Raw genomic sequence first — 26,011 nt, forward strand, 5'->3', positions numbered from 1 at the left:
TCCCTTTCTCTCTCTTCTTCTTCTGGTACCCCTGTCATGTGAATATTGTTCCATTTGGATTGGTCACATCGTTCTCTTAATATTCTTTCATTCCTAGAGATCCTTTTATCTCTCTCTGCTTTGGCTTCTCTGTATTCCTGTTCTGTGATTTCTATTGCATTAACAGGCCCTACACCTCATCCAGTCTGCTCTTAAATCCTTCCAGTTTGTTTCATTTCAGTTTTCTCCCTCCAGAATTCATCCCTTAGCTCTCATGTATTTCTCCTCAGCTCCATCAACATGCTTATGACTTTCATTTTGAATTCTTTTTCAGAAGATTGGTTATATCAGTCTCACCAGGCCCTCTCTCTGGCATTTGAGTGATTTTGGACTGGTCCAGGTTCTTCTGCCTTTTCATGGTGATAGAAGTGATTGCCTGCAATTGGCGTGTGTGTCAGCTGGGAGAACAAAGTCTCTTCCTGCTTGCTGGTCACCTTGCCCTTATCTGCTACCTGTGCTGGTTAACTGCACACAGGAGGAGTCTCTGGGTTAATCCTGAGCTGCTGTGGGTGGGGGAGCACTTAGGATAGGGGCACTGCCTGGGGTCACAGGTGTGTGGCCTATGTTCTCCTGTGAGAATGGTGCCCCTTCGTGCCTTCTGGGCTTTTTGCTGTCTTCCTCTGCCTGTGCCTGGCAGCTGTGCACAGGGGGCAGCCTCTGGGTCTGGCCTGGTTAGCTGCACACTGGGAGGAGATTGTGTGTGGTTGCTGTGGGCTGAGCTGCTCCCGGGCTGGGCCACAGCAATGGCACGTCAGCTGATTTGCTTGCACTGGTGGTGGTGGGGAATGAATGGCAGGCTGCTTATTGCCATGAGGGGCTTCAGAACTGCATTGCCACTCAGGGGGTTAGGGCACCTGAAGTTCCTTAAAATTCCCAGCGAATGTGCCAGGATGATTTTGTCCACCTGTTAAACCCTTGTCTCTTTAAGACTTTAAAAGTGCCCGCTTTACTTTTGTCTCAGGGAAGCTGGCTGTGGGGACCTGTTCAGTCTCAGTCTTAGATTTCACTTTTCTGTTTTTCTAATATTCAGTACACCATGCAATGTGTGTCTGTGTTCCCAGTTCAGATTACTAGGGCTGGTTATTTAGCATTCCTGTGTTCCACTCCCTCCCCACTCTGATTCTTTCCCTCCCACCTGTCAGGCAGGGTGGTGGGGGGAGTGCTTGGGTCCCACTGGGTCACGGCTTTGTCTCTTACCTTTTTCGTGAGATGGTGAGTTCTCGCAGATGTAGATGTAGCTTGGCTGTTGTACTGTATCTTCTTGTTTCTCTTTTAGGAATAGTTGTCCTTGCTGTATTTTCAAAATATATATGGTTTTGGGAGGAGATTTTCGCTGCCCTACTCACACTGCCATGTTGAGAAAATCCCCCATATACTTCTATCTTATAGTGCCTTTCCTCAAAGAGAATTTAATAACCAAACATACATTTACAACCAGAATTTGAAAGCTTGTACACCCTGCTTAGAATAACCTCTACTCTCAACTTTCCACATACTCAGCTCTTTTCATTTGTTCTCAGCTTACATGCCACCTCCAAAGAGATGAAACAGAGGAAGGAAAAACTCAGTTGGGAGACTTTCTTCTAGCTGCCATGGCTTGTAATTGTAAAGTGAAGTATGATTTTTTTTTGGTATCATTTATCTACAATTACATGAGGAACATTATGTTTACTAGGCTCCCCCCTTTACCAAGTCCCCCCCCCATGAACCCCATTACAGTCACTGTCCATCAGCATAGTGAGATGCTGTAGAGTTACTACTTGTCTTCTCTGTGTTGCACTTCCCTCCTCCTGCCCCCCTGCCACATATACATGCTAATCATAATGCACCCTTTCTTCCCCCCCATTATTCCTCCCTTCCCACCCATCCTCCCCAGTCCCTTTCCCTTTGGTAACTGTTAGTCTATTCTTGGGTTCTGTGATTCTGCTGCTGTTTTGTTCCTTCAGGTTTTTCTTTGCTCTTATACTTCACAGGTGAGTGAAATCATTTGGTACTTGTCTTTCTCTGCCTGGCTTATTTCACTGAGCATAGCACCCTCTAGCTCCATTCATGTTGTTGCAAATGGTAGGATCTATTTTCTTCTTATGGCTGAATAATATTCCATTGTGTATATGTACCACATCTTTTTGATCCAAAGGATGATTTTTAAGCATGTTATTCAATAAGTCTTATTACAGAAGAGTAATGGTATGAGAATTATAATCAAAATGTTTTCCTAAAGCAATAGTGTAATCAGTCGTCTTGATTGAATTGGAATAACATTCTTTAATGCTCTACACAATTTTTTTTTACAGATTTTATTGTTTTAGGTTTATTTGGCTTCAGAAAAATAAGTAATTTCTATATCTTCTAAGCATACCATTTACTGAGTTTCCCCAACTGTTAAAATCTTATTTTAGTTTGATATATTTATGAATGAGTCACTATTAGTGATTATGATATTAAAAGTTATTTTTGTATATTCTATGGGATTTCATGACTATATATTGTCATTAAAATGTCATATAGAATAGTCACACTTCACTAAAGTTCCTCTGTGCTCCACTTATGCATCCCTTTCTTTCTCTGAATCCCTGGCAATCACTTATGTTTTTTTCTCTCTATACTTTTGCCCTTCCATAATATCATATACTTGGATGACAGTATATAACCTTTGGAATTAGTTGTTATTTGGTACTTAATATTCTCAGTTTGGGGGCTTCAGTGGACATTATCAGATAGAAAGAGTCCCATTTAAACAATATAAAATATAAGAAAAAACACAAGACGTAATAATCTGATCCATATGGTGTTGCTGGAAATGCAGAACTTAAGCAGTTTGAAGTCAGCAATCTGTTTGGTACATTCTTTAGCTGATATAAATCTGGAGATAAAAGAATAAATATTTTTGAGTCAAGATTTATACCCTTATAGTATTCTTGAACAAGAGGCTGTAGCTACTGTGACATACAGTTAAATGCAACAAATACTTTGAATATTGTTGGGATTGGATAAATACATAAAAAGGGACAAGAAATTGTTAGTGCACAAATTTGAGTAATGAACCAGCTTGGTGAGTTGGCTATAATAAATGTATCCTCTCATTCATAATCAGAGTGTGGACTGAGCCAGCAGAAAGAATGGCTGCCCTTAGTTTAGCAGTGTTCCTGAGCAGTAATGCTTGTGAGGTTTTTATATCTGCAGGATTGCAAATATATATCAGAGGATTAGATGCTTACTCTATGACATGGGTTCTCAATGCTAGCATTAAGTATTTGTGGAAAAGGCAAAAGGATCTCTATTGCCACTCCCTGAGAAGCCCAGATGTCCTGTTCATTTTCCTCAGCAAGGTTCAGCTGGCTGTTACTTTTCCTTTATTCTACTCCTAACTGAGTATAATTGGTTTCATGCCACATCTCTGATACTGACTACAGGCACTATCAGGATGCACCACCCTAGCTTCTAGGCCATTCCTCAGCCTGCCCTGATCCTATTACCTCAGGAACAAATTTTGTCTCTTGCAGTGAGACTAACTGGACAGAGCCCCTTCACCCTTGGTCCAAGGATCGATCTATGAAATTAAAACAATAGTTAGTTTGCCTTCATTTACTATTTATGATATCTGGTCAAGATAGTGCTTATGTATATCATTATTAATCTCCATTTTTTAATCTATCTCTTAAAAATGTCATCAAACCTTTTTGAGGATAGTTCACTTAAGGTTAAGGAATTTTCAAATTTGTGGCTCTGTCATCAGCCCACTCAAACTCTGCAGCTGCTTTATGTTTTGCCCACCTTTCATTGCTGTATCTCTAAGGCCTTCAATACTAGTACTTCCATTGTTTTTGTATACTTAAAGAAAAACAAAGAAAAGTTCTCATTCTTAGCTAATTCGTATTTTGAACATGACAAATAAATTACCATTGAATGAGAAATGATAGTTGTTAAAAGAATGTTACATATAAAGTGTTGGTTATCTATAAAAACCATTAATTATATTCAGAAGGATTTTAGATGGCCTCACCAAGGAGGTGCCATTACTGTTGGATCTTGAAGGATGACTCAGATTATAGCAAAGAGAGATTGGAAGAAATGTATTTTACACCAAAGGAAGGGAATAAGCACATATACAATGGTAGTGAGCAAATGCCAGGAATAAACTGGGGTCCCCTATAGCCATAGACTTATTGAAGATGAGGTTGAAAGATCATCTTATTCATAATCATGGGAACTGGGAACTAGGTCATGAAATTTATTCCAGAGGCAGACAGAGTCTTTAAAGGTTATTGGCATGCTCAGAACAGTACGTGAGTTCCACACTCTGATAACAGAAGGAGAAAGACAATAAAGTAAGGACATTGGAGATAGAGATCACCTCAGAGATTGCTGCTACAGTTTAGAAGACACATTATAGACTTATCACTTTAGGTTTGTGTGGAGCATTGCTCCACAGGGTTGTTTCTTCCACTTTGTTCTGTATCCACTGAGTAACTGTATCATCAGCAAGGCCAAAGCTTGACTGCTGCCAAATCTGATCCAGCAGGAGGGAAAAGAAGGGCTGGTGGAGTACAGGAGCAAAATTCTGTGACCCAGACCCTCAATAACATATATATACTTCTGTTCATATCTCATGTGTGAATACAATCACATGGCCACTGTTAGCTGTAAGAGGAGCTAGAAAAAACATAATGTCCAGCTAGGTTGTCATGAGCTCATTTTGGTAACAGAATCTTATAATATTTACAGCTGAAATGCCTGTTATTACTATAAAAGTTTATGAACAATATTAGAGACAGACTTTTTTTATGGGTTCTGAAATTAAACTTGGCCATTTTGAGAGTTGAACACAAGCTAGGCTGAGTATAGTGGCCCTGTCCTTCCTGAGACATAAACACTGTGGGAAGAAAAGGGTGGGCACATGACTATAGCCTGAATAGAAAGAGTCCTTCCTCACCAACTGGATCAAAGAAGCCCCCTCTTGTATCTCTTTTGTTGTTGATGGTGGTGGTTTTCATTTTATTTATGAAGCTACAAAGTTGTGATTCTAGAGAGGAGGAGTCTAAGGCTAGTTATTTTTAGATGTCTAGCAAGATGCTCTTATTATTATATAGCAGTGAAAACATTTAATTGGTATCTTTCTTTCAGCTTTCATTGCTTGTAAATTGCAAGGAAAAATAACTTTTTTGTGTATTTTGTTAAGGCTAAGTAATAAGAGTATATTTATGGTAAGGGAAGAATTGTTAAAACAGTTTCCTAAACTGAAAGTTAATGAGACTTGATTTAATAGAAATGACTTTTTCATGCTCTATTAACTTAACTCCAAAAATGATGGCATAACATGTTAGAAATTTTGTTTTGAAGCACTTAGTGCACTCAGCTTTGCAGCATAGCATAAATTCTCAGACAGGAAATATCTCGCTTTAACATCCTGCTACACAAAGTTTGGTGAAAACCACAAATTGGCAAATAACCAGATCTTTGAGAAAGACACAAACTTGATGCAGTTTCTGTTCAGAAATCTGGTGAGTACAACTGTTTAGCTACAAAACTGAGTGGAAAAGAATGATGGCCCTTCAGGGACATAACTCAGAGGCTTAGGGAACACTAGAACTGGGGAGTTTAGCCACTGTGGCATAACAGTAAAAACAGTCCAAAACCAAAATCACCTTGGATTTGAGTTTACAGAAGTATCTTTCAAGCTATTCTCTAAGAGAGTCCCTGTGCCCCTTCTTCACAGAGGTTCAGGCCATGGCGCCTCCCTCCCCTTGTCCACCCTTACATGAGGCAAAAACCTAGTCTTGTGCCACATCTCTGATGGTGATCACAGGTGGAGCCCCAGCCTTTTGCCCATTCTTTTTTCAGGAGGACCCTTCATAGACTCAGATTGCTCTGACCCACTAGAGAAGAGATTCAAGTGACTCACAAATATACTGATGTGAAGAAACCTCTCATGCTTCTTCCAGAAACCCAATTAGTGGAATATCTTAACAAGAGTCAGCTGGTATAGCTCCTCTGTAGCCTGTGGATTCCATTTTGGTGTGGGGAAAGCATATGTAAGTGAACTGAGGTACTGTCTCAAGTGTGGTCCCTTTATACCTTTCCAACACTTGTCAAGGATGGTCCATTTTAAGTTGAGGAATTGTTAAATTTGTGACTTAAGTGTCAGGTCAGAGTTAAACAGATAACTGTGCATTCAAAAGCCTCTTTGAGTCCCATTTATAGAGGGGAAATCACTATTCTTCAGCTTAATATTTTCTTCTTACAATTGTTGGGGGTATTGAAGAGTTCACACAATTAAAGTGGACAGACTTCAGTATTTGGGGCATGTATTTTCCATACAAGCTACTCTAGAAAAGAAAGCAGGATGTAACATAATATCTGAATTCCTAAATGTGTGTGCACTGATCAGTAGGCACCTTAAACCTTTAGCCTTTATACAGTGTTATGTCCCTACAAAGTTAATATAAAGCTTTGTGAAAAGGAGAGAGAACATGAACTCACCATCACTCACAATGACATCTTTGGGGAATCTGAGCCTCCTTTCTCTGGACACTGGAAATTTCAAGTGTCTATTAAAGGAATTTAATCAATGAGATGTTTTTCTATAGTGAAACTTCATGGCTTAGATATTTCAAGCATGATTTCTACAAACATATATGTAACAATAGTTTCAGATTTACATAAGTTCTTCAAGGACACCAAAAATAGGGTACATTATTCAACTCATTATTTGAGACTTGTAACATTCTTAATACCAAATATGACCATGGTTATATAAAGTAATATAAATGTTTATATCAATTATAAATGAAGAGACAAGAATTCTAAACCAGATATTAGCAAACAAAATTCTGCAGTATATAGCAAGGTCCCAATAATGCATCACTAATTAAACTATTTTAAAAATCACTCACATTAAAAGGATCTGATTAGACTACTTGGGCTTAAAGATGGCGGTGTGAGAGGTGAGAAAGAAACCTCCTCCCCAAACCACATATAATAAGAAAATAGAGCAAATACAACTAATCCTGAAAGAACAACAGGAAGGAAGGCTGCAACAGACTGCCTTACATTTGGGGAAAAGAGCAGACCTCATGGAAAAGGATAAAGTACCAAAGTCTTGATCCGGTGGGACCCAATCCCTTCCCCCACCCCAGCTCACCAGCAGGAGGAAGAAAAATGGAATGGGGAGGGGGTGGAGGCTTAGGACTGCTGAACACCCAGCCCTGGAGATCTGCTCTGGGAGCATGAACCTACATTACATGGTGATCTGGAGATTAGTGGGGTTGGAAAGCTAAGACAGGCAGAATACTTGGAGAGACTGAGATTCCAGCCGCTTGCGGAGAATAGACACCCATAACCGGCCACTGTGGGACAAAAGAAAGGCTGGCACTCTGAGAGACCTCCCAACAGCCAGAGGGCTGTTAAAGGGGCAAAGATTACACAGAGCTTGGTGCTCAGGAGAAAGGACAAGTAAATAAAATTGTCTGAGCACAACCAGCCCGCAGGTTGGGAACTTTCAGGAGCTTCAGGCACTCCATTCCTCTGGCTGGCAATGCAGCTCTGAGGCCCCCCAACCATGATACACAGCCTGCTGTTCCTTCCTCCCAGCTAGGACTGGCTTACAAACCAGCTGCCTCTGCCATTGGGCCAGGCCAGTCAGAGGGTGGCCTCAACTACAGCGGCTACAGGGGCATAGCATAGAGATTCCTCCCTGTGTGCTCAGCACAGTGTGCCCTGACAGTGGAGGCAGGAACTGCAGCCAGGAAGCAGGAAAGAGCTCTTTCCTTCTGGCAGGCACCAGCGCCATTCACCTGGAACCCCACCATTGCTCTAGGGGCTGAGCAATTCCAGAGAGTAGAGCTTCTGGGCACTAGAGCGCACCTCCCATACCAAGTTATTACAAACATGAAACATCAAAAGAACCTGGTACAAACCAAAATCCCACAAACACCAGAAAGAGGGTGAAGTGAAACTGAACTCACCAATCTTCCTGAAAAATATTTCAAAATGAAAATAATACATGCTCATGGAGCTATAGAAAAATATTCAAGACCTCAGGGAGGAATTCAAGAAAGAGACAGAAACTTTGAAAAAATACAGTACCTGAAATAAAACACACAATGGAGGGATTTAAAAGCATATTGGATGAAGTAGAGGAGATAGTAAATGAAATATAAATTAGAGAACAGGACTACAAAGAGGCTGAGAGGCACAGAGAGAAAAAAGGATCTCTAGGAATGAAAGAATATTGAGAGAGCAGTGAGACCAATCCAAATGAAACAATAGTCACAATATAGGTATTTCTATCACATAAAGGGAGAGAAAGTGTCTTTGAGGAGGTAACTGCTGAATACTTCCCCGAACTGGTGAAGGAGATAGTATCTCAGGCCATGGAAGTCTACAGATCTCCCAAAACAAGGGAACCAAGGAAGACAACACCAACACATATAATAATTAAAATGGCAAAGATCAAGGATAAGGATAGACTATTAAAAGCAGCCAGAAAGAGAAAAAAGATCACATACAAAGGAAAGCCCATTAGGCTACCATCATATTTCTCAACAGAAACTTTACAGGCCAGAAGGGAGTGGCATAATATATTTAATGCAATGAAACAGAAGGGCCTTGAACCAAGAATACTCTATCTAGAAAGATTATCATTTAAATTTGAAGGAGGGATTAAACAATTTCCAGATAAGCAAAAGCTGGGGGAATTTATTCCCACAAACCATCTGTACAGTGACTTTTGGAGGACTGCTATAGATGGAAGTGTTTGTAAGGCTTAAATAGCTGTCACCAGAGGAAATAAAACCACAGTAAAGGAATTAGATGAATTAATTACTAAGCAAATGTAAAATTAAATCAACTACCCCAAAGTCAGTCAGGGAACAGAGAAAGAGTACAGAATGTGATACCTAATATATAAAGAATGGAGGAGGAAGAAAAAGGAAAAAAAAAGAACCTTTAGATTTTGTTTGTAATAGCATACTGAGTTAAGTCAGACTGTTAGACAGTAATGATGCTACCCGTGACCCTTTGGTAACCATGAATCTAAAGCCTGCAATGGCAATAAGTACATATCTATCAATAATCACCCAAATATAAATGTTATGAATGCACCAATCAAAATACATATTCCCTGAACGGATAAAAAAACAAGACCCAACTATATGCAGTGGACAAGAGACTCACTTAAACTCACAGACATACACAGACTAAAAGTGAAGGGATAGAAAAGATATTTTATGCAACTAATAGGGAGAAAAAAGCAGGTGTTGCAGTACTTGTATTAGACAAAACAGACTTCAAAAAAAAAGAGAATAACAGAGATAAAGAAGGACATTACATAATGATAAAGGGGTCAATCCAACAAGAGGATATAACCATTATAAATATCTATGCACCCAACACAGGAGCACCTACATATATGAAACAAATACAAAGAGAATTAAGAGGGAAATAGAATGTGATGCATTCATTTTAGGAGACTTCAACACACCACTCACTTCAAAGGACAAATCAACAGAAAATAAGTACAGAGACAAAGGCACCAAACAACACATTAGAACAGATGAACCTAATAGACATCTACACAACACTCTACCCAAAGCAGACAGATACACATTTTTCTCAGGTGCACATGGAACATTTTCAAGAACAGATCATATACTAGGCCACAAAGAGCCTCAGTCAGTTCAGATGGACTGAAATTGTTCCAACTAGCTTCTCAGATCACAAGGGTATGAAGCTAGAAATAACTTTTGCAAAGAAAATTTAAAAAATCCCACAAATACATGTAGTCTTAACAACATGCTCCTAAATAAACAATGGATCAATGACCAAATAAAAACAGAGATCAAGCAATATATGGAGACAAATGACAACAATAACTCAGCACCACAAAATCTGTGGGACGCAGTAAAGGCTGTGCTAAGAGTGAAGTATATTGTAATACAGACTTACCTTAGGAAAGAATAATAATCCAATATGAACAGTCTAAATGCATGAATTTAGAAAAGGAAGTTAATGAAGTTAAAACTAGAAAAGGAAGAACAAATGAGGCCCAAAGTCACTAGAAGGAGGGAGATAATAAAGATTGGGGCAGAAATAAATAAAATTAAGAAGAATAAAGCAATAGAACAAATCAATAAGAGCAAGAGCTGGTTCTTTGAGAAAATTATCAAAATAGATAAACTCCTGGCCAGAATTACAAGAAAAAAAGGGAAGTCTACACACACACACAATCAGAAGAATCAGAAATGAAAAAGGAAAAATCACTATGGACACCACAGAAATACAAAGAATTGTTAGAGAATACTATGAAAAATTATACACTAACAAATTGCATAATCTAGAAGAAATGGCCACTTTCTAGAAAAAGAAACTTCCAATGCTGATCTAGGAAGAAACAGAAAATCTGAACAATTAGCAGCAACAAAATTGAATTTGTAATAAAAAAAACTACCTAAGAACAAAACTCCTGGTGCAGATGGATTCACTGCTGAATTTCATCAAATACTTAGTGAAGACCTAATACCCATCCTCCTTAAAGTTTTCCAAAAAGTAGAAGAGGAGAAAATACTTCCAAATTCATTCTTTGAAGCCAGCATCACTCTAATACCAATAGCAGGCAAAGACACCACAAAAGAAGAAAATTACAGACCAATATCCCTGATGAAAATAAATGCAAAAATACTCAAATATTAGCAAACCAAATTAAAAAATACATCAGAAAGATCATCCATCATTATCAACTAGGATTAATTCCAGGGATGCAAGATAGTTGCCCTCCATGCCCATTTTGTTGAGAGTTTTTATCATGAATGGATATTGAATTTTGTCAAATGCTTTTTCTGCATCTATGGAGATGATCATGTCGTTTTTGTCCTTTTTGTTGATGTAGTGGATGATGGTGATGGATTTTCGAATGTTGTACCATCCTTGCATCCCTGGAATAAATTTTACTTGATCCTGATGGATGAACTTTTTGATGTATTTTTGAATTCAGTTTGCTCATATTTTGTTGAGTATATTTGAATCTTTGTTCATCAGGAATATTGGTCTGTAATTTTCTTTTTTTGTAGTGTCTTTGCCTGGTTTTGGTATTAAAGTCATGCTGGCTTCATGGAATGAGTTTGGAAATATTCTTTCATAGTCTCCTTTTTGGAAAACTTTAAGGACGATGGATATTAGGTCTCCACTAAATGTTTGATAAAATACAGTGTTGAAGCCCTCCAGTTCAGGGATTTTGTTCTCACATAGTTTTTTGATTACCAATTCAATTTCGTTGCTGGTAATTGGTCTGTTGATATTTTCTGTTTCTTCCTGGGTCAGCCTTGGAAGGTTGCATTTTTCTAGAAAGATTTCCATTCCTCCTAGGCTATCCAGTTTGTTAGCATATACTTTTTCATACTATTCTCTAATAATTCTTTGTATTTCTGTGGTGTCCATACTGATTTTTCCTTTCTCATTTCTGATTCTGTTTATGTGTGTAGACTCTCTTTTTTTCTTGAAAAGTGTGGCGAGGGGTTTATCTGTTTTGTTTATTTTCTCGAAGAACCAGCTCCTGCTTTCATTGATTCTATTGTTTTATTATTCTCGATTTTATTTATTTCTGTTCTAATCTTTAATATGTCCTTCCTTCTACTGACTTTGGGCCTCATTTGTTCTTCTTTTTCTGGTTTCATTAATTGTGAGTTTACACTGTTCATATGGGATTGTTCTTCTTTCCCGAGATAGGCCTGTATTGCAATATACTTTCCTCTTAGCACAGCCTTCGCTGCATCCCACAGATTTTGTGGTGTTGAATTATTGTCATTTGTCTCCATATATTGCTTGATCTCTGTTTTTATTTGGTCATTGATCCACTGATTATTTAGGAGCATGTTATTAAGCATCCATGTGTTTGCGGGCTTTTTCGTTTTCTTTGTGTATTTGATTTCTACTTTTATATCTTTGTGATCTGAGAATCTGGTTGGTAGAATTTCAATCTTTTTGAATTTACTGAGGCTCTTTTTGTGGACTAGCATATGATCTATACTTGAAAGTGTTCCGTGTGCACTTGAGAAGAATGTGTATCCTGATGCTTTTGAATGGAGTGTTCTGTGGGTGTCTGTTAGGTCCATCTGTTCTAGTATGTTGTTCAGTGCCTCTGTTGCTTTACTTATTTTCTGTCTGGTTGATCTGTCCTTTGGAGTGATTGGTTTGTTGAAGTCTCCCAAAATGGATGCATTGCATTCTATTTCCTCTTTTAATTCTGTTAGTATTTGTTTCACATATGTATGTGATCCTGTGTTGGGTGTATAGATATTTATAATAGTTATATCCTCTTGTTGGAATGACCCCTTTATCATTATGTAATGTCCTACTTTGTCTCTTGTGACTTTCTTTGTTTTGAAATCTATTTTGTCTTATACAAGTACTACAACTCCTGCTTTTTTCTCCCTGTTAGTTGCATGAAATATCTTTTTCCATCCCTTTACTTTCAGTCTCTGTATGTCTTTGTGTTTGAAGTGAGTCTTTGAAGGCAGCATAAACAGGTCTTGTTCTTTTACCCATTCAGTGACTATATGTCTTTTGATTGGTGCATTCAGACCATTTATGTTTAGGGTGATTTTTCAATAGGTATGTACTTATTGCCATTGCAGGCTTTGGATTTGTAGTTACCAAAGGTTCAAGGGTAATTCCCTTACTATCTAACAGTCTAATTTAACTCAGTATGTTATTACAAACATGATCTAAAGGTTCCTTTTTTTTTCTCCTTGTTCTTCCTCCTCCATTCTTTATATATTAGGTGTCATATTCTGTACTTTATCTGTCCATTGATTGACTTTGGGGGTAGTTTATTTGATTTTGCATCTGCTTAGTAATTAATTTTTCTACTTTGCTGTGGTTTTATTTCCCCTGGTGACAGCTATTTTGCCTTAGGAATACTTCCATCTATAGCAGTCCCACCAAAATGCACTGTAGGTGGTTTGTGGGAGGTAAATTCTCTTAGCTTTTGCTCATCTGAAGATTGTTTAATCCCTCCTTCAAGTTTAAATGATAACTTTGCCAGGTAGAGTATTCTTGGTTTGGGACCCTTCTGTTTCATTGCATTAAATCTATCATGCCACTTCCTTTTGGCCTGTAAGGTTTCTGTTGAGAATCTGATGATAGCCTGATGGGTTTTCCTTTTTATGTGATCTTTTTACCCTCTCTAGCTGCTTTTAAAAGTCTGTCTTTATCCTTGATCTTTGCCATTTTAATTATTATATGCCTTGCTGTTGTCTTTCTTGAGTCCCTTGTGTTGGGAGATCCGTGCACCTTCATTGCCTGAGAGACTATTTCCTCCCCCAGATTGGAGAAGTTTTCAGCAATTTCCTCCTCAGTGACACTTTCTTTCTCGTTTTCTCTCTTTTTCTGGTACCCCTATAAGTGAATACTGTTCCATTTGGATTCGTCACACAGTTATCCCAATATTCTTTCATTCTTAGAGATCCTATTTTCTCTCTGTGCCTCAGCTTCTTTGTATTCCTGTTCTCTAATTTCTATTCCATTGTCTGTCTCTTCTATTACATCGAATCTGCTTTTACATCCCTCCCTTGTGTGTTTCATTTCAGATATGGAATTTCTTAATGATTGAATCTGCATCTTAAATTGTTCCTGAGTTCTTGATTATTTTTCTGTACCTCTGTGAGCATGTTTATGATTTTTATTTTGATATCTCTTTCAGGAAAATTAGTGAGTTCAGTTTCATTTCACGTTTTTTTTCTGGGGTTTGTAAGATTTTGGTCTGAACCAGGTTCCTTTGATGTTTCATAATTCAGTGTGATGCCCTCTAGTGCCCAGAAGCTCTAGTCTCTGGAGCTGCTCAGCCCCTGGAGTGAGGTTGGGGGTCACAGGGGAGTGGTGCTTGTGCCTGGGGGGAAGAAAGAGCTGCTTCCTGCTTCCCGGCTGCAGTGCCTGTCTCCACTGGTAGAGCCAGTGGGCCGAGTACACAGTTGTAAGCCCCTGTGCTTTGCATGTGTAGCTGTGGTAGGTGCGGCTTCCCTCTGGCTGGCTTGACGCCAGCGCAGTGACTGCCAGTTTGCAAGCCTGTGCCAGTAGGTCAGGAGGAAAGTGCAGCAGGTTGCATGTCACAGTGGAGGGCATTGGAGCTGAGTAGCCAGTCAGGGAGATGGAGTGCCGGAAGCTGCTCAAAGTTCTCAACCTGCCAGGCAGAGTGTGCCCAGTCAACCTTGTCCACCTATCTCTTCTCCTGTGCAGTAAGCTCTGTGCAATCCCCCGCTTCAGCAGCCCTCTCACTGCTAGGAAGCCTTTCAGACCACCCACTTTTCCTTTGTCCCAGGGCAGTCCAATGTGGATTCCTGTCCTCCACAAATGGCTGGAATCTCACCTCAGTCTTTCTACTATTCTACCTGTCTTACCTTTCCAATCCCACTAATCTCCAGAGCACCATGCCATGTAGGTTTGTGCTCCAAAGCACATCTCCAGGGCTGGGTGTTCAGCAGTTCCAGGCTTCCAACCCCTCCCCCCTCTGTTTCTTTTCCTCCCGCTGGTGAGCTGGGGTGGGGGAAGGGATTGGGTCCCACAGGATCCTGTTTCGTGAGGTCTGCTCTGTCTCCAGGTGTATGCAGTCTGGTGCAGCCTTCTTTCTTGTTGCTCTTTTAGGATTAGTTGTATTAACTATATTTTCATACTATGTGTGATGTTGGGAGGAGTTCTGTCTCACCTCTCATGCCACTATCTTGAATCTCCACTTACCCACTTTTTTAATAGGGTTGTTCTTTTTCTCACTGTTGTAAAGGGATCCTTACTACTTAGAAAAATTACATCCTTTTTTGTGATATATATTAAAATATATTCTTCATCTTGCCATTTGTATTTTTGCTCTACTTGTTTTTCTAGGAAGAAAATGTATTTTCTTTAATTGGATTTATTGATCTTTACTTTTATGCATTTCCATTGTCATACTTAGAAAGGACCTACCAATATTATTTCTTAAAACTTCCCAGTATTATTTAGTTTTATGGTTTAATTTTTCATGTTTATGTTTTTGAACCATTTGAAATTTTCTTGGTATAACACACATTTTTTTCAGATAACTACTTGTAGTTCAAGTAGCCATTTGCTGAATATTCCATATTCCTTCACTAATGAAAATGTCAGAATTGCCATGTACTGAATTTCTACATGACTGCACCAATTTCTAAACTTCCAAGTCTGTTTTATTGCTGTTTCAATATTCAAATGCTAGCAGCACAATGCTAACTGTCGGGATCTTTGAAAATATGGTTAAAGCAAGTTCCCTCTCATTTGTCTTTTTTCAGAATTGCACTGGATATTTTTGCTTGTGGCTCTTACATCTCAACTTTATAATTAATTTGTCTACTTCCTAAAAAATTATGTTTGGCATATATTTTGGATCACATTAAATGTACACATTAATTAAAAAATGTTAACATTTTTATATCTGTCCATTTTGTAAATTTTTGTATCTTACAAAGCATTTCAAAATTTTATTTATATAGATTTTAGATGATTCATGATAATTTGATTCTGCAGATCTTATTAGTTTTGATACTACTGCAATTTTGATCTTTTTTCTGTTTTTACTGAAGTATAGTTGATGTGCACTTTTACACTGGTTTCAAGTATACAACATATTTATTCAACAGTTATATACATTATTAAATTCTCAATCCAACACTGTAGTTACTATCTGTCAACAGAGAAAGATGTTACAGAACTACTGACTATATTCTTTATGCTGTATTTTCATCCCTGTGACAAATTTATATTATGACTGAGGTATTTTGCTTCTTTATGCCCTTCATCTATTTCACCAACCCATCCTAAACCCTTCTCCATGGTAGGGGTTACTTCTGGGTGTCAATGAGTCCACTGCTGTTTTGTTCATAAATTCCATTTATAAGTGAAATCATATGGTATTTTTCTCCTCTTGGCTCATTTCACTTAGGATAATACCCTCAAAGCCCATCCAGATTATCACAAATGCCAGGATTTCTTTCTTTTTTATGGTTGAATAAAACTCCATTGTATATATGTACCCCTTCTTCTTTATCCAGTTATCTACTGAGACACTTTGGTTGCTTCCACATCTTGGCTATTGTAAATAATAATACAGCAATAAACATAGGGTTGTATATATCTTTTCAAATCAGAGGTTTTGTTTTCTTTAGGTTTAGGTAAATTCCTAGAAGTAGAATTACTGGGTCATATGCTATTTCAATTTTTATTTTTTTGAGGAACCTCCATTTTGCTTTCCACAGTGGCTGTACCAATTTACATTCCCACCAACAGTGTAGGAGGGTTCCCTTTTCTCCACATCCTCACAAGTACTGTTATTTCCTGTCTTTTGGATAGTGGCCATTCTGACTGGTATGAGGTGATATCTCATTGTCATTTTGATTTGCATTTCCCTGATGATTAGCAGTGTGGAGCATCACTTCATGTGTCTGTTGGCCATCTGTATGCTTTCTTTGGAAAAAGTGTCTGTTCGGGTCCTCTGCCCATTTTTAATCAGGTTATTTGTTTTTTCAGTGTTGAGGCATAAGAGTTCTTTATGTATTTTGGATATTAACCCTTTATTGGATGTATCATTTATGAATATATTGTCCCATATTGTAGGTTGCCTTTTTGTTTTATTGATGATGTCCTTTGCTGTAATTTGGTCTTTTTTGCCACTGTATCTTCTAGCTTGTTTCTCGTTTCCTTAATTTATTCAATATTAAGTTTGTCTTTTCTGTGTAAGGCCCTCATGTATTTAGATAATCACCATGGTTTTAAACTTCTGTTAAATGAAAGTAACATGACACATATACCTCAAAAATGAGTCATAGCATAACACAAGAATCTTCATTTTATAATTTCCTAACAGGAATTCTGACCCAATTTCATTTGTGATTTCAGAATTTTAAATCCTTTTTTAAGCATTTCTTCTTGGACTATAAATAAGAAAGTTCACTTTTGTATTTAACACCATCAATTAAGCAAAGAATATCTGTCTATTTCTCCATCATCATAGTAATCTTTGATGGGTTCAATATTTCCAGGTATTTGGACCTGTCAGTAACAGTATCCATTGCTTGTAACTTCCTAAGATTTGTTCAGGAACTTCTCACTAAGTGGGGAGATGGTGGGGCTATGTCCAGCCTGAGAACTATCACAGTTCCAGTGCTAATGCTAATGATGCTTTTTGGGAGGGAATGTAGGTTTTGTTTTTTATTACTATTTTTTTTATTGGAATATAATTTATATACAATATTACATTGGTTTCAGATGAACAACTTAGTGATTCATCAGTTATAAACACTACTAAATGCTCAGCATGACTAGAACAGTTACTACCCATCACCATACAAAGATACCCTAACATTATGAGCTATATTCCCTATGCTATACCTCCAATTCTGGCAACTAAGCTATTTTATAATTTGAAGTTTACATCTCTTTATCCCACTCACCCTTTCACCCTCCCCCCAATCCACATGGCAACCAATCACCTGTTCTCTGCATTTATGAGTCTGTTTCTGTTTTGTTTGTTTGGCTTTTCAGATTCTACATATAAGTGAAACCATGTGGTAGAGGGAATATAGGTCTGATTCTAACTAATTCTCAGTTCCACTGGAGGTAGCATGACCACATCCACCTACAAATAATGGGAACTGCTAATCCTGGATAGAAAACAGGTTATCAAGCTGCAGGAGGGACAAAGGAGACTATTTTTCTGTGTGCTACAGAGTTACTCACACAGATCTGGAAACAAATGTAGTCAGTCATTGTGCTCCTAGAATCCTGTATTTCATACCAGGCGTAATCTGACATTTTCCAGACCAGGTAGATCTATTTTAGATATATTTGATAGTTGTATTAGACTTTTAAGAATTATAGGACTCAGATTCTACTAATTTGAGACATTCTAAGACCATGCTAAAATCATGACAAAGAGCAGGAGAGCAAACTGGCAATGTAATTTATTCACTCAATGACTAACACTACACAAAAAGTTGGAGTCTTGCGGATTTAAGGGCCTCAGCAGTAACCAGATGGATCTGAAGCATTAGGGAAACATATATATTTTATGTATCCCCCAGGGATCATGGTTTTGGTTAAAATTTTTTTCCTCCCCTTCTGAGGAACCAGGGAACTGTCCATCAGGCACTACCCAGGCTCTGTGCAGACTTACCTTCAGCTTCTGCTCCAGCATCCTTTCCTGCTCCCTCAGAAGTTCTTCTCTTTCTCTCTCCATCTCATCTTTCAGTTGAGCTAAGTTCTCTTGGAAGTGTCTCTCTTCAACTTCCTTGATTTTCTGCAGCTCTTTTTGCATCTGTCTTTGTAGCTCCCATCCTTTCTCAGTTAGCTCTTTCTTGGCCTGCTCAGCTGCTCCAAAAACATTTTCATGAAGAGAAGAAAACAACAGTCAAGTCTTAAATTAATTCTGTAGTATTTTGTTTTAATACTACTGTAAATTTGACCTTGTCTTACATTAAATCTAACATGTTTTTTTCCCCATTTCTCTAAATTAATCTGATTAAAATTACGTTTGTGTTTAGTATGTCAAACACTAATGTTTGGTAATGTTTTTCTCTTGAAATTTTTTTGAAAAAAAACTAAGGAGGGATAACTGCATACTTTTAAGGACACAGCCTGTGAATTATTGTCTTTTGAAAGATCGAAATCAATGCAGGTCCAGAGGCTGATGTCCAATTCCAAGTCACTGGTATCAAAAAATATTTTAACTCTTACCCTCTCAAAGGTAGAATGAATTGTGGCCAAATATAGGGCACTGCTTTGTTGGTCTTATACTTCAAGTTAATGTCTAAAAAACTCTAGCTTTGAAAGCAATGTGAATGGATTCTGAACTGCAACTTTACTGTTAAGTTCCCACGCCTGGAGAAGTTAATTTCAGCTCATCATGTGATACTCAATTTGTACAATAAATTATGAACCTGGACGAAACTGACACGACACATACTTTACATAACAGATTGGTGGTTGCCATTGGGGAGGAGAATGTGGGGATAGCTTGAATAGGTGATGGGGACCATGAGGTACAAAGTTCCAGTTATAAAATAAATGAATCATGGGACAAAAGGTACCAGCATGGGGAATATAGCCAATAATACTGTAGTAACTTGGTGTAGAGATACTACACTTATTATGATGTGTATTTTGTAATGTAAATAAATGTTGAATCACTACGTTGTGCACCTATTATAATATGTAGAGTTGTTATATTTAATATTGTATTATTATTTAATATTATATAAAATTGTATATTAAATAAATAAAAAAGAACCATAGCATCACCAAAAAACTCACTCATTTTAATAATTCTTAAAAGGAATCATGAGAATACTTCACTTGTGTGAGCTCAGAACCTCATCCCTACACCAAAAGACTTACCAGGACTTGGCATCTCTATACCTAAGACACTGCTAATCACATCAAAGAGCCACGAAGTAAATGAGCGTTCATTTTTTTTATTTGCTGTAATCTCTTTTCTCAGTTGCTGTATCTCTGTACACATCTTCTCAGATTTCTTCTTAAATCCTTCATTAAGCAGTTCCTGTTGGACCTACACAAGAGGAGTCCATTTTGAAAATACCCAATTATCAAGAGTAAGAATTTTGTTCAGCACCTTCACCATGTAAGGACAGTGTCTACTTCTCTATCACCTGAGAATGCTCTCTCATGAGTTTACCCAGTATTTCCACACATCTGGTCCTCGATAGTAGGAGTAGCCATGGCTTCTAACTTCCTAGAATTCCCTCAGCACCATCTCACTAAAAGAGGATGGGGTCAGGCTAGGTCATACCTGAAAACTCTCCTTATATGTGTTCCAGCTCTAAGGATGCCCCTTGGGAGGGAATGTAGGATGAACTCTAATTACTGCTCAGTTCTACTGAGGTAGCATGCACACACACATCTAACAAATCATGGGAAATGCTGACCCGCCATAGAACATTGGTTACCCAGTGTCAGCTTAAGTTAGAGAAAAAATTTTCCTCTGTACTTTGTAGGATGACTCATGCAGACCTAGATACAAAGTAAATTTTAGAGCTTTTGGAATTCTGTGTTTCATATCAGGTCTAATCTGATACTTAAGATAGGATGGAGTCTTTCAGGTCTGTTTGATGGTTGAGCCAAGAATCCTAAGGACTAGGGGACTAAGGCTCTATTTAACTGGGGCTCAAGGAGGCCATCCTGCAATCAACACAAATAGCAGCCCGGCACCCTGTGACGTTACTGTACACTACAAAGTCTAGTAACTACAGAAGGTGCAAGAGTCTTGTGGATTTAAGGACCTCAGCAGGATCCATACGGATTTGAGGTTTTCATGAATCACAGGTCTTTCAGGTTTTCCCCTGGGCTCATGATTTTGACTAGTTTGGGTCCTTCCCTTCCTGAGAAACCATCTGTGCTGAACTCTCTTTCAGGCACTACCCCGGCTCTGTGCAGACTTACCTTCAGCTTGTGCTCCAGAATCCTTTCCTGCTTTCTCAGACAGTTTTCTCTTTCTTTTTCCATCTCCTTTTTCAGTTGAGCTAAGTTTTCCTTGAAGTGTCTCTCCTGAACTTCCATTTTTTGCTGCAGCTCTGTCTGTATCTGTGTTAGCAGCTCCAGTTTCTTCAAATCTGCTTCCTTCTTGTCCTGCTCAGCTGTTCCACAAACGTTTTAGAGAGACAAGAACAGAAATGTCAGGTCTGCTTATTTTATTCTGCAGTTATTTATTTGTTTTGATACTATTGTAAATTTGACCTTTTGTTACATTAAATCTTCTAACATCTTGTTTTCCATTTCTTTAAATTACTTTAATCAAAATTAAGTTTGTGTTTTTGTATGTCAAACTCTAATAATCTTTGGTAATCACTTTTCAATATTTAAACTTTTGTTAAAAGAAACTAATATGGGGGTTCTGGTTTAAGATGGCAATGTATAAAGATCCTGAACTCACCTCATCCCATGGATACAACAAATCTACAGCTATATATGGAACAATATCCTTTGAAAGAATCCCCCAAAGTAGCTAAGTGACTCCTATACATTGGGAAAAAGAGAAAAAACCCACTTTTAAGTGGTTAGGAGAGACTGAGACATAATCTTACCATAAACTCCACCCCTGGCACCAGGTCTCTACAATCAGGAAGGAACTAAAAAACCTGGAGTTTCTTCCTGAGGAGCAAAGGGTTGGAACCCCACATTGAATACCCCAACTTTAAGACCTGCACCTGAGATGTGAGCCCCCAAAACACCTAGCTTTGAAAGTCAATGGGGCTCACATTGACAAGACACACAAGGCTATAGGAAACTGAAAAATAGTTCTTAAAGTGCTTTCATACTTGGACTTGTCCTGGGGACTAGTGCAGAGGCGGCTGATTGAGAGGCACCCACACTTTATGTGAAAAAGGCTTATTTGGTTATCCTAAAGCAATGGTCTGAGGAGTGAAGGAATTCTCCTTGGACACTTTGCAATGGTCGCTAAAGGGGTTTGGGTTCCTAGGACTGATAAGACTATAACTGGAGAGCGAGTTCTTGGTAGGCTACCACCCCTGGGGCACTGCAAAGACAGCAGATGGAAATAAATGGTCAATATTTTTATGAAAGAAGCATCTTTCCATGTCCTGGAGCTTTCACCTCAGGGGCAGGCTTCAGGTTTGGCACATATCTAGGGGCCTATGGAGGCTTCTGCAGCAATAGAGTTTGGCAGATGTCATCTTTGCACTCTCCCTCTGCCTCACTTCAGTCCACTAGTATCTTCATCCTCATTAGTGCCCTGTTTTGAGTGGGTGCCCCAGAGGACACTCCTAGTCACCTGGCTTTGGTAGCCAAAGGGACTTACACTTGTGGTCCCAAGGACTATATATACTTCTTACTTTAAAGGCTGTTGTCAGAGGTTCTAGCTTCCAATCAACCTGGATCTAGATGCTGACTGAGATCCTTTAAGACACTGAGAGGTCTTGGAACATCCTTAAATACTGAGAGCCACTAAAAATAGAATAGGATACTTGTACAATCAAAAAGGTTTGAGGGACAACCAATAGCTAGGGCAGGGTTGAATGATAAGATTCATTTCCTACATGAAGGCCACTTCAAGATTGGAAAAAGTGGTGGTTTTATCAAATGCATGGAAACCAACATAAGGAGTTGAGGAAAATGAAGAAACAGGAATATTTTCCAAATGAAAAAGCAAGACCAATGACGTAACAGATATATACAGAACATTCCATCCAAAAGCAACAGAATACTACCTTCTTCTCAAGTGCACATTCTCCAGGATAGATCACGTTAGCCCACAGCACAAGTCTCAATAAATTTAAGAAGACTGAAATATTTATAGGAAGGTTCATAGTGATAGGTGCCTACATCAAGAAATAAGAAAAATCTCACACCATCTAACTTTACACTTCAAGGAACTAGAAAAAGAAGAACAAAGACCAGAGTTAGTAGAACAAAGGAAATAACAAAGATCAGATTGTAAATAAATGAAATAGAGACTTAACAATAGAAAAGATTGAAACTGGGAGCTGATTATTTTTGAAAGAAAAAACAAAGTTGAAAAACTTTTAGCTAAGGTCACCAAGAAAAAAAGGCAGAGCTCAAATAAATAAATTCAGAAATGAGAAATATTACAGCTGATAGGACAAAAAGAAAAAGAATAAGAGACTACTGTGAACAATTTATACACCAACAAATTGGACAACCTAGAAGAAATGGATACATTTCTAGAAACATAACAACAGATCAAGACTGAATCAGGAAGAACAGAAAATCCAAGCAGATTGAACACTAGAAAGAAAATTGAATTAATAATCAAAAAACTCCCAACAAAAATCCAGAACCAGAGAGTTTCACCAGTGAATTCTACTAAATATTTAAAGAAAAATTAATACCAATCCTTCTCAAACTCCTTCAAAAAATAGAAGAGGAGGGAATTACTTCCACAGTCATTTAACAAGGCCAGTATTACAGTATTACCCTGATTAGGACAGACTAGGACAACACAAGAAAGGAAATTACAGGCCAATATACCTGACGAACACAGATGCAAAAATTTTGAACAAAATATTAGCAAACTGAATTCAATACAAGTATCATATACCATGATTATGTGGAATTTATTCCAGGTATGCAAAGATGTTTTAACATCCACAAATCAATCAATATGATACACCATATTAATAAAATGAAGGATAAAAATCATACAATAATCTCAATAGGTACAGAAAAAGCATTTGACAAAATACAATATACAATTATGATAAAAATTTTCAACAAAGTGGGTATAAAGGGAATGTACTTCAACATAATAAAGGCTGTATATAACAAACCCAAAGCTAACATCATATTCAATGGTGAAAAGCTGAAAGCTTTTTCTCTTAGATTAGGAACAAGATCAGGATACCCACTCTGGTCACTTTTATTCAACATAGTATTGGAAGTCCTAGTAAAGCAAGAAAAGAGAACTAAAAGTCATCCAAATTGGAAGGGAATAAGTAAAATTATCATTATTTATAGATGACATGACACTATATATAGAAACAACTATAAAGTCTTCTAAGAAAAATTAAAACTAATGAACAAATTCAATGAAATTGCAAAGTACAAAATCAGTATATAAAAATCTTCTTTGTTTCTGTACACTAATAACAAATAACCAGAAAGAGAAATTAAGAAAACAATTCCATTTACAATTGTATCAAAAAGAATAAAATACTTAGGAATAAATTTAACCAAGGAGGTGAAAGATCTATACACTGAAAATTATGACATTGATGAAAGAAACTGAAGAAAAGACAAATAAATGGAAAGATATACAATATCCATGGATTGGAAGAATATTGTTAAAATGTCCATAGTACCTATAGTGATCCACAGATTCAACGCAATCCTTATCAAAATTCCAATGGCATTTTTTCTCACAGTAGAACAAACCATTCTAAAATTTGCATAGAGCCACAAAAGACCCCAAATAGTTACAGCAACCTTGAGAAAGAAGAACAAAGTAAGCATCACACACCCTGATTTCAAACTGTATTACAAAGCTAGAGTAATCAAAACAGTATGTTACTGACATAAAAACAGACACATATAGATCAATGGAATCAAATTGAGAGTCCAGGAATAAACCCATTCATATATGGTCAATTAATTTATGACATAGGGGCCAACAATATACAAAGGGGAAAGGACAGTCTCTTCAATAAATGGTGCTGGGATAACTAATTGGTTACATGCAAAAGAATGAAACTGGACTACTATCTTACACCATACACAAAAATTAACTAAAAGTGGATTAAAGACTTGATTGTAGACCTGAAACCATAAAACTCCTAGAAGAAAATACAGGGCAAGTTCATTGACATTGGTCTGGGAAATGAGTTTTTAGATTTGACACCCAAAGCAAAGACTGCAAAAGCATAAGTAAATAAATGGGGCTATATCAAACTAAAAAGCTTCTGCACAGCAAAGGAAACCATCAACAAATTTAAAAGTCCAAATAGGAGAAGATATTTGCAAATCATATATCCAATAAGAGGCTAATATCCCAAATATATAAAGAACTCGTACAACTCAATAGCAAAAAAACAAACAATCCAAATAAAATAAGAGCCAAGGATCTGAATAGATATTTTTTCAAAGCAGCCATATGAATGGCCAAGGGTTACGTGTTCTCAGTATCACTAATCATCAGGAAATGCAAATCAAAACCACAATGAGATAATACCTCAAGTTACAATGGCTATTATGAAAAAGACAAGAAATAATAAGTGCTGGCAAAAGTGTGGAGAAAAGTGAATTCTTGTGCACTTTTGTGGGAATGTAAAGTGTTCCAGCCATTCTGGAAAACAGATTCCTCAAAATATTAAAAATATAACTACCATATGATTCGTTAAATGCTACTTCTGGGCACTTATCCAATGAAAACAAAAATACTAACTTGAGAAGATAAATACACTCCCACGGTCATTATTTACAATAGCTATGATATGGAAACCACCTAGGTGTCCACTGACGGATGAATGGATAAAGAAAATGTCTGTATGTGTGTGGTGTGTGTACACACACACATACATACACTTACAAAGAATATTATTCAGCTATAAAAAAGAAGGAAATCTTGCCACTTGCGATAACATGGGTGGACCTTGAGAGCATTATACTTAGCGAAATAAGAGAAAGACAAATACTGTATGATCTCATTTATATACGGAATCTGAAACACACAAAAAAGAGAAACCAAGCTTATAGGTTGCCAGAGGTGGGAGGTGAGGGGTGGGCAAGAAATAGGGTCAAAAGTTACAAACTTCCAATTATAATATAAATTCAGTCTTAGGGATGTAATGTATAGCATGGTGACTCTAGTTAATAATACTGAATTGCATTTTTGAAAGTTGCTAGCAAAGTAGATCTTAAAAGTTCTCATCACAAAAAAACATTTTTTGAAACTAGGGTGATGAATGTTAACTAGACTTATTAAGGTGATCATTTCACAGTGTATACAAATACTGAATAATTCTCTTGTCCACCTGAAATGTATATGTTTTATGTGGATTATGCTTCAATGAACAGTAAGATGACATATACCTCAAAAATGAGCCACAATTTCACAAAACAAGCTTCATTTTATAATTTTCTAAGGAAATCTGGGTCTCCTTCATGTGAGCTTAGAACCTCATCTGTATACCAAATGACTTACCAGGACTTGGCACATCTACACTTAAGAAACTGCCAATTGTATCAAAAATCCTTGAACCAAATGAGTATTTTTTATTTGCTGTAATCTCTTTTCTCAGTTGCTGTATCTCTGTACACATCTTCTCAGATTTCTTCTTAAATCCTTCATTAAGCAGTTCCTGTTGGACCTACACAAGAGGAGTCCATTTTGAAAATACCCAATTATCAAGAGTAAGAATTTTGTTCAGCACCTTCACCATGTAAGGACAGTGTCTACTTCTCTATCACCTGAGAATGCTCTCTCATG

At 37.5% G+C, this 26,011-nt stretch overlaps 1 protein-coding gene across 3 annotated transcripts in view; it reads right to left on the bottom strand.

Moving 5' to 3' along the window:
* Positions 1–2,284: 2,284 nt before the first annotated feature.
* Positions 2,285–26,011, bottom strand: part of LOC108389118 (guanylate-binding protein 3-like) — a 36,864-nt gene continuing 13,137 nt past the window's right edge. For 2 of the 3 annotated variants that reach the window (XM_036996318.2, XM_036996317.2), the window contains 6 exons: positions 25,727–25,892; positions 20,494–20,687; positions 19,432–19,603; positions 18,212–18,405; positions 6,520–6,587; positions 2,285–2,902 (listed from right to left, as the gene is read on the bottom strand). In XM_036996318.2, the coding sequence (XP_036852213.2) occupies positions 6,522–6,587; positions 18,212–18,405; positions 19,432–19,603; positions 20,494–20,687; positions 25,727–25,892 (792 nt within the window). In that variant the 3' untranslated portion in view covers positions 2,285–2,902; positions 6,520–6,521. Of the gene's footprint in view, positions 2,903–6,519; positions 6,588–18,211; positions 18,406–19,431; positions 19,604–20,493; positions 20,688–23,888; positions 24,013–25,726; positions 25,893–26,011 lie in introns of those variants that run through there. The other variant, XR_012130230.1, reaches the window with a different exon arrangement.

Source organism: Manis javanica, chromosome 4 (assembly GCF_040802235.1).
Source record: "Manis javanica isolate MJ-LG chromosome 4, MJ_LKY, whole genome shotgun sequence".
NCBI lineage: Eukaryota > Metazoa > Chordata > Mammalia > Pholidota > Manidae > Manis > Manis javanica.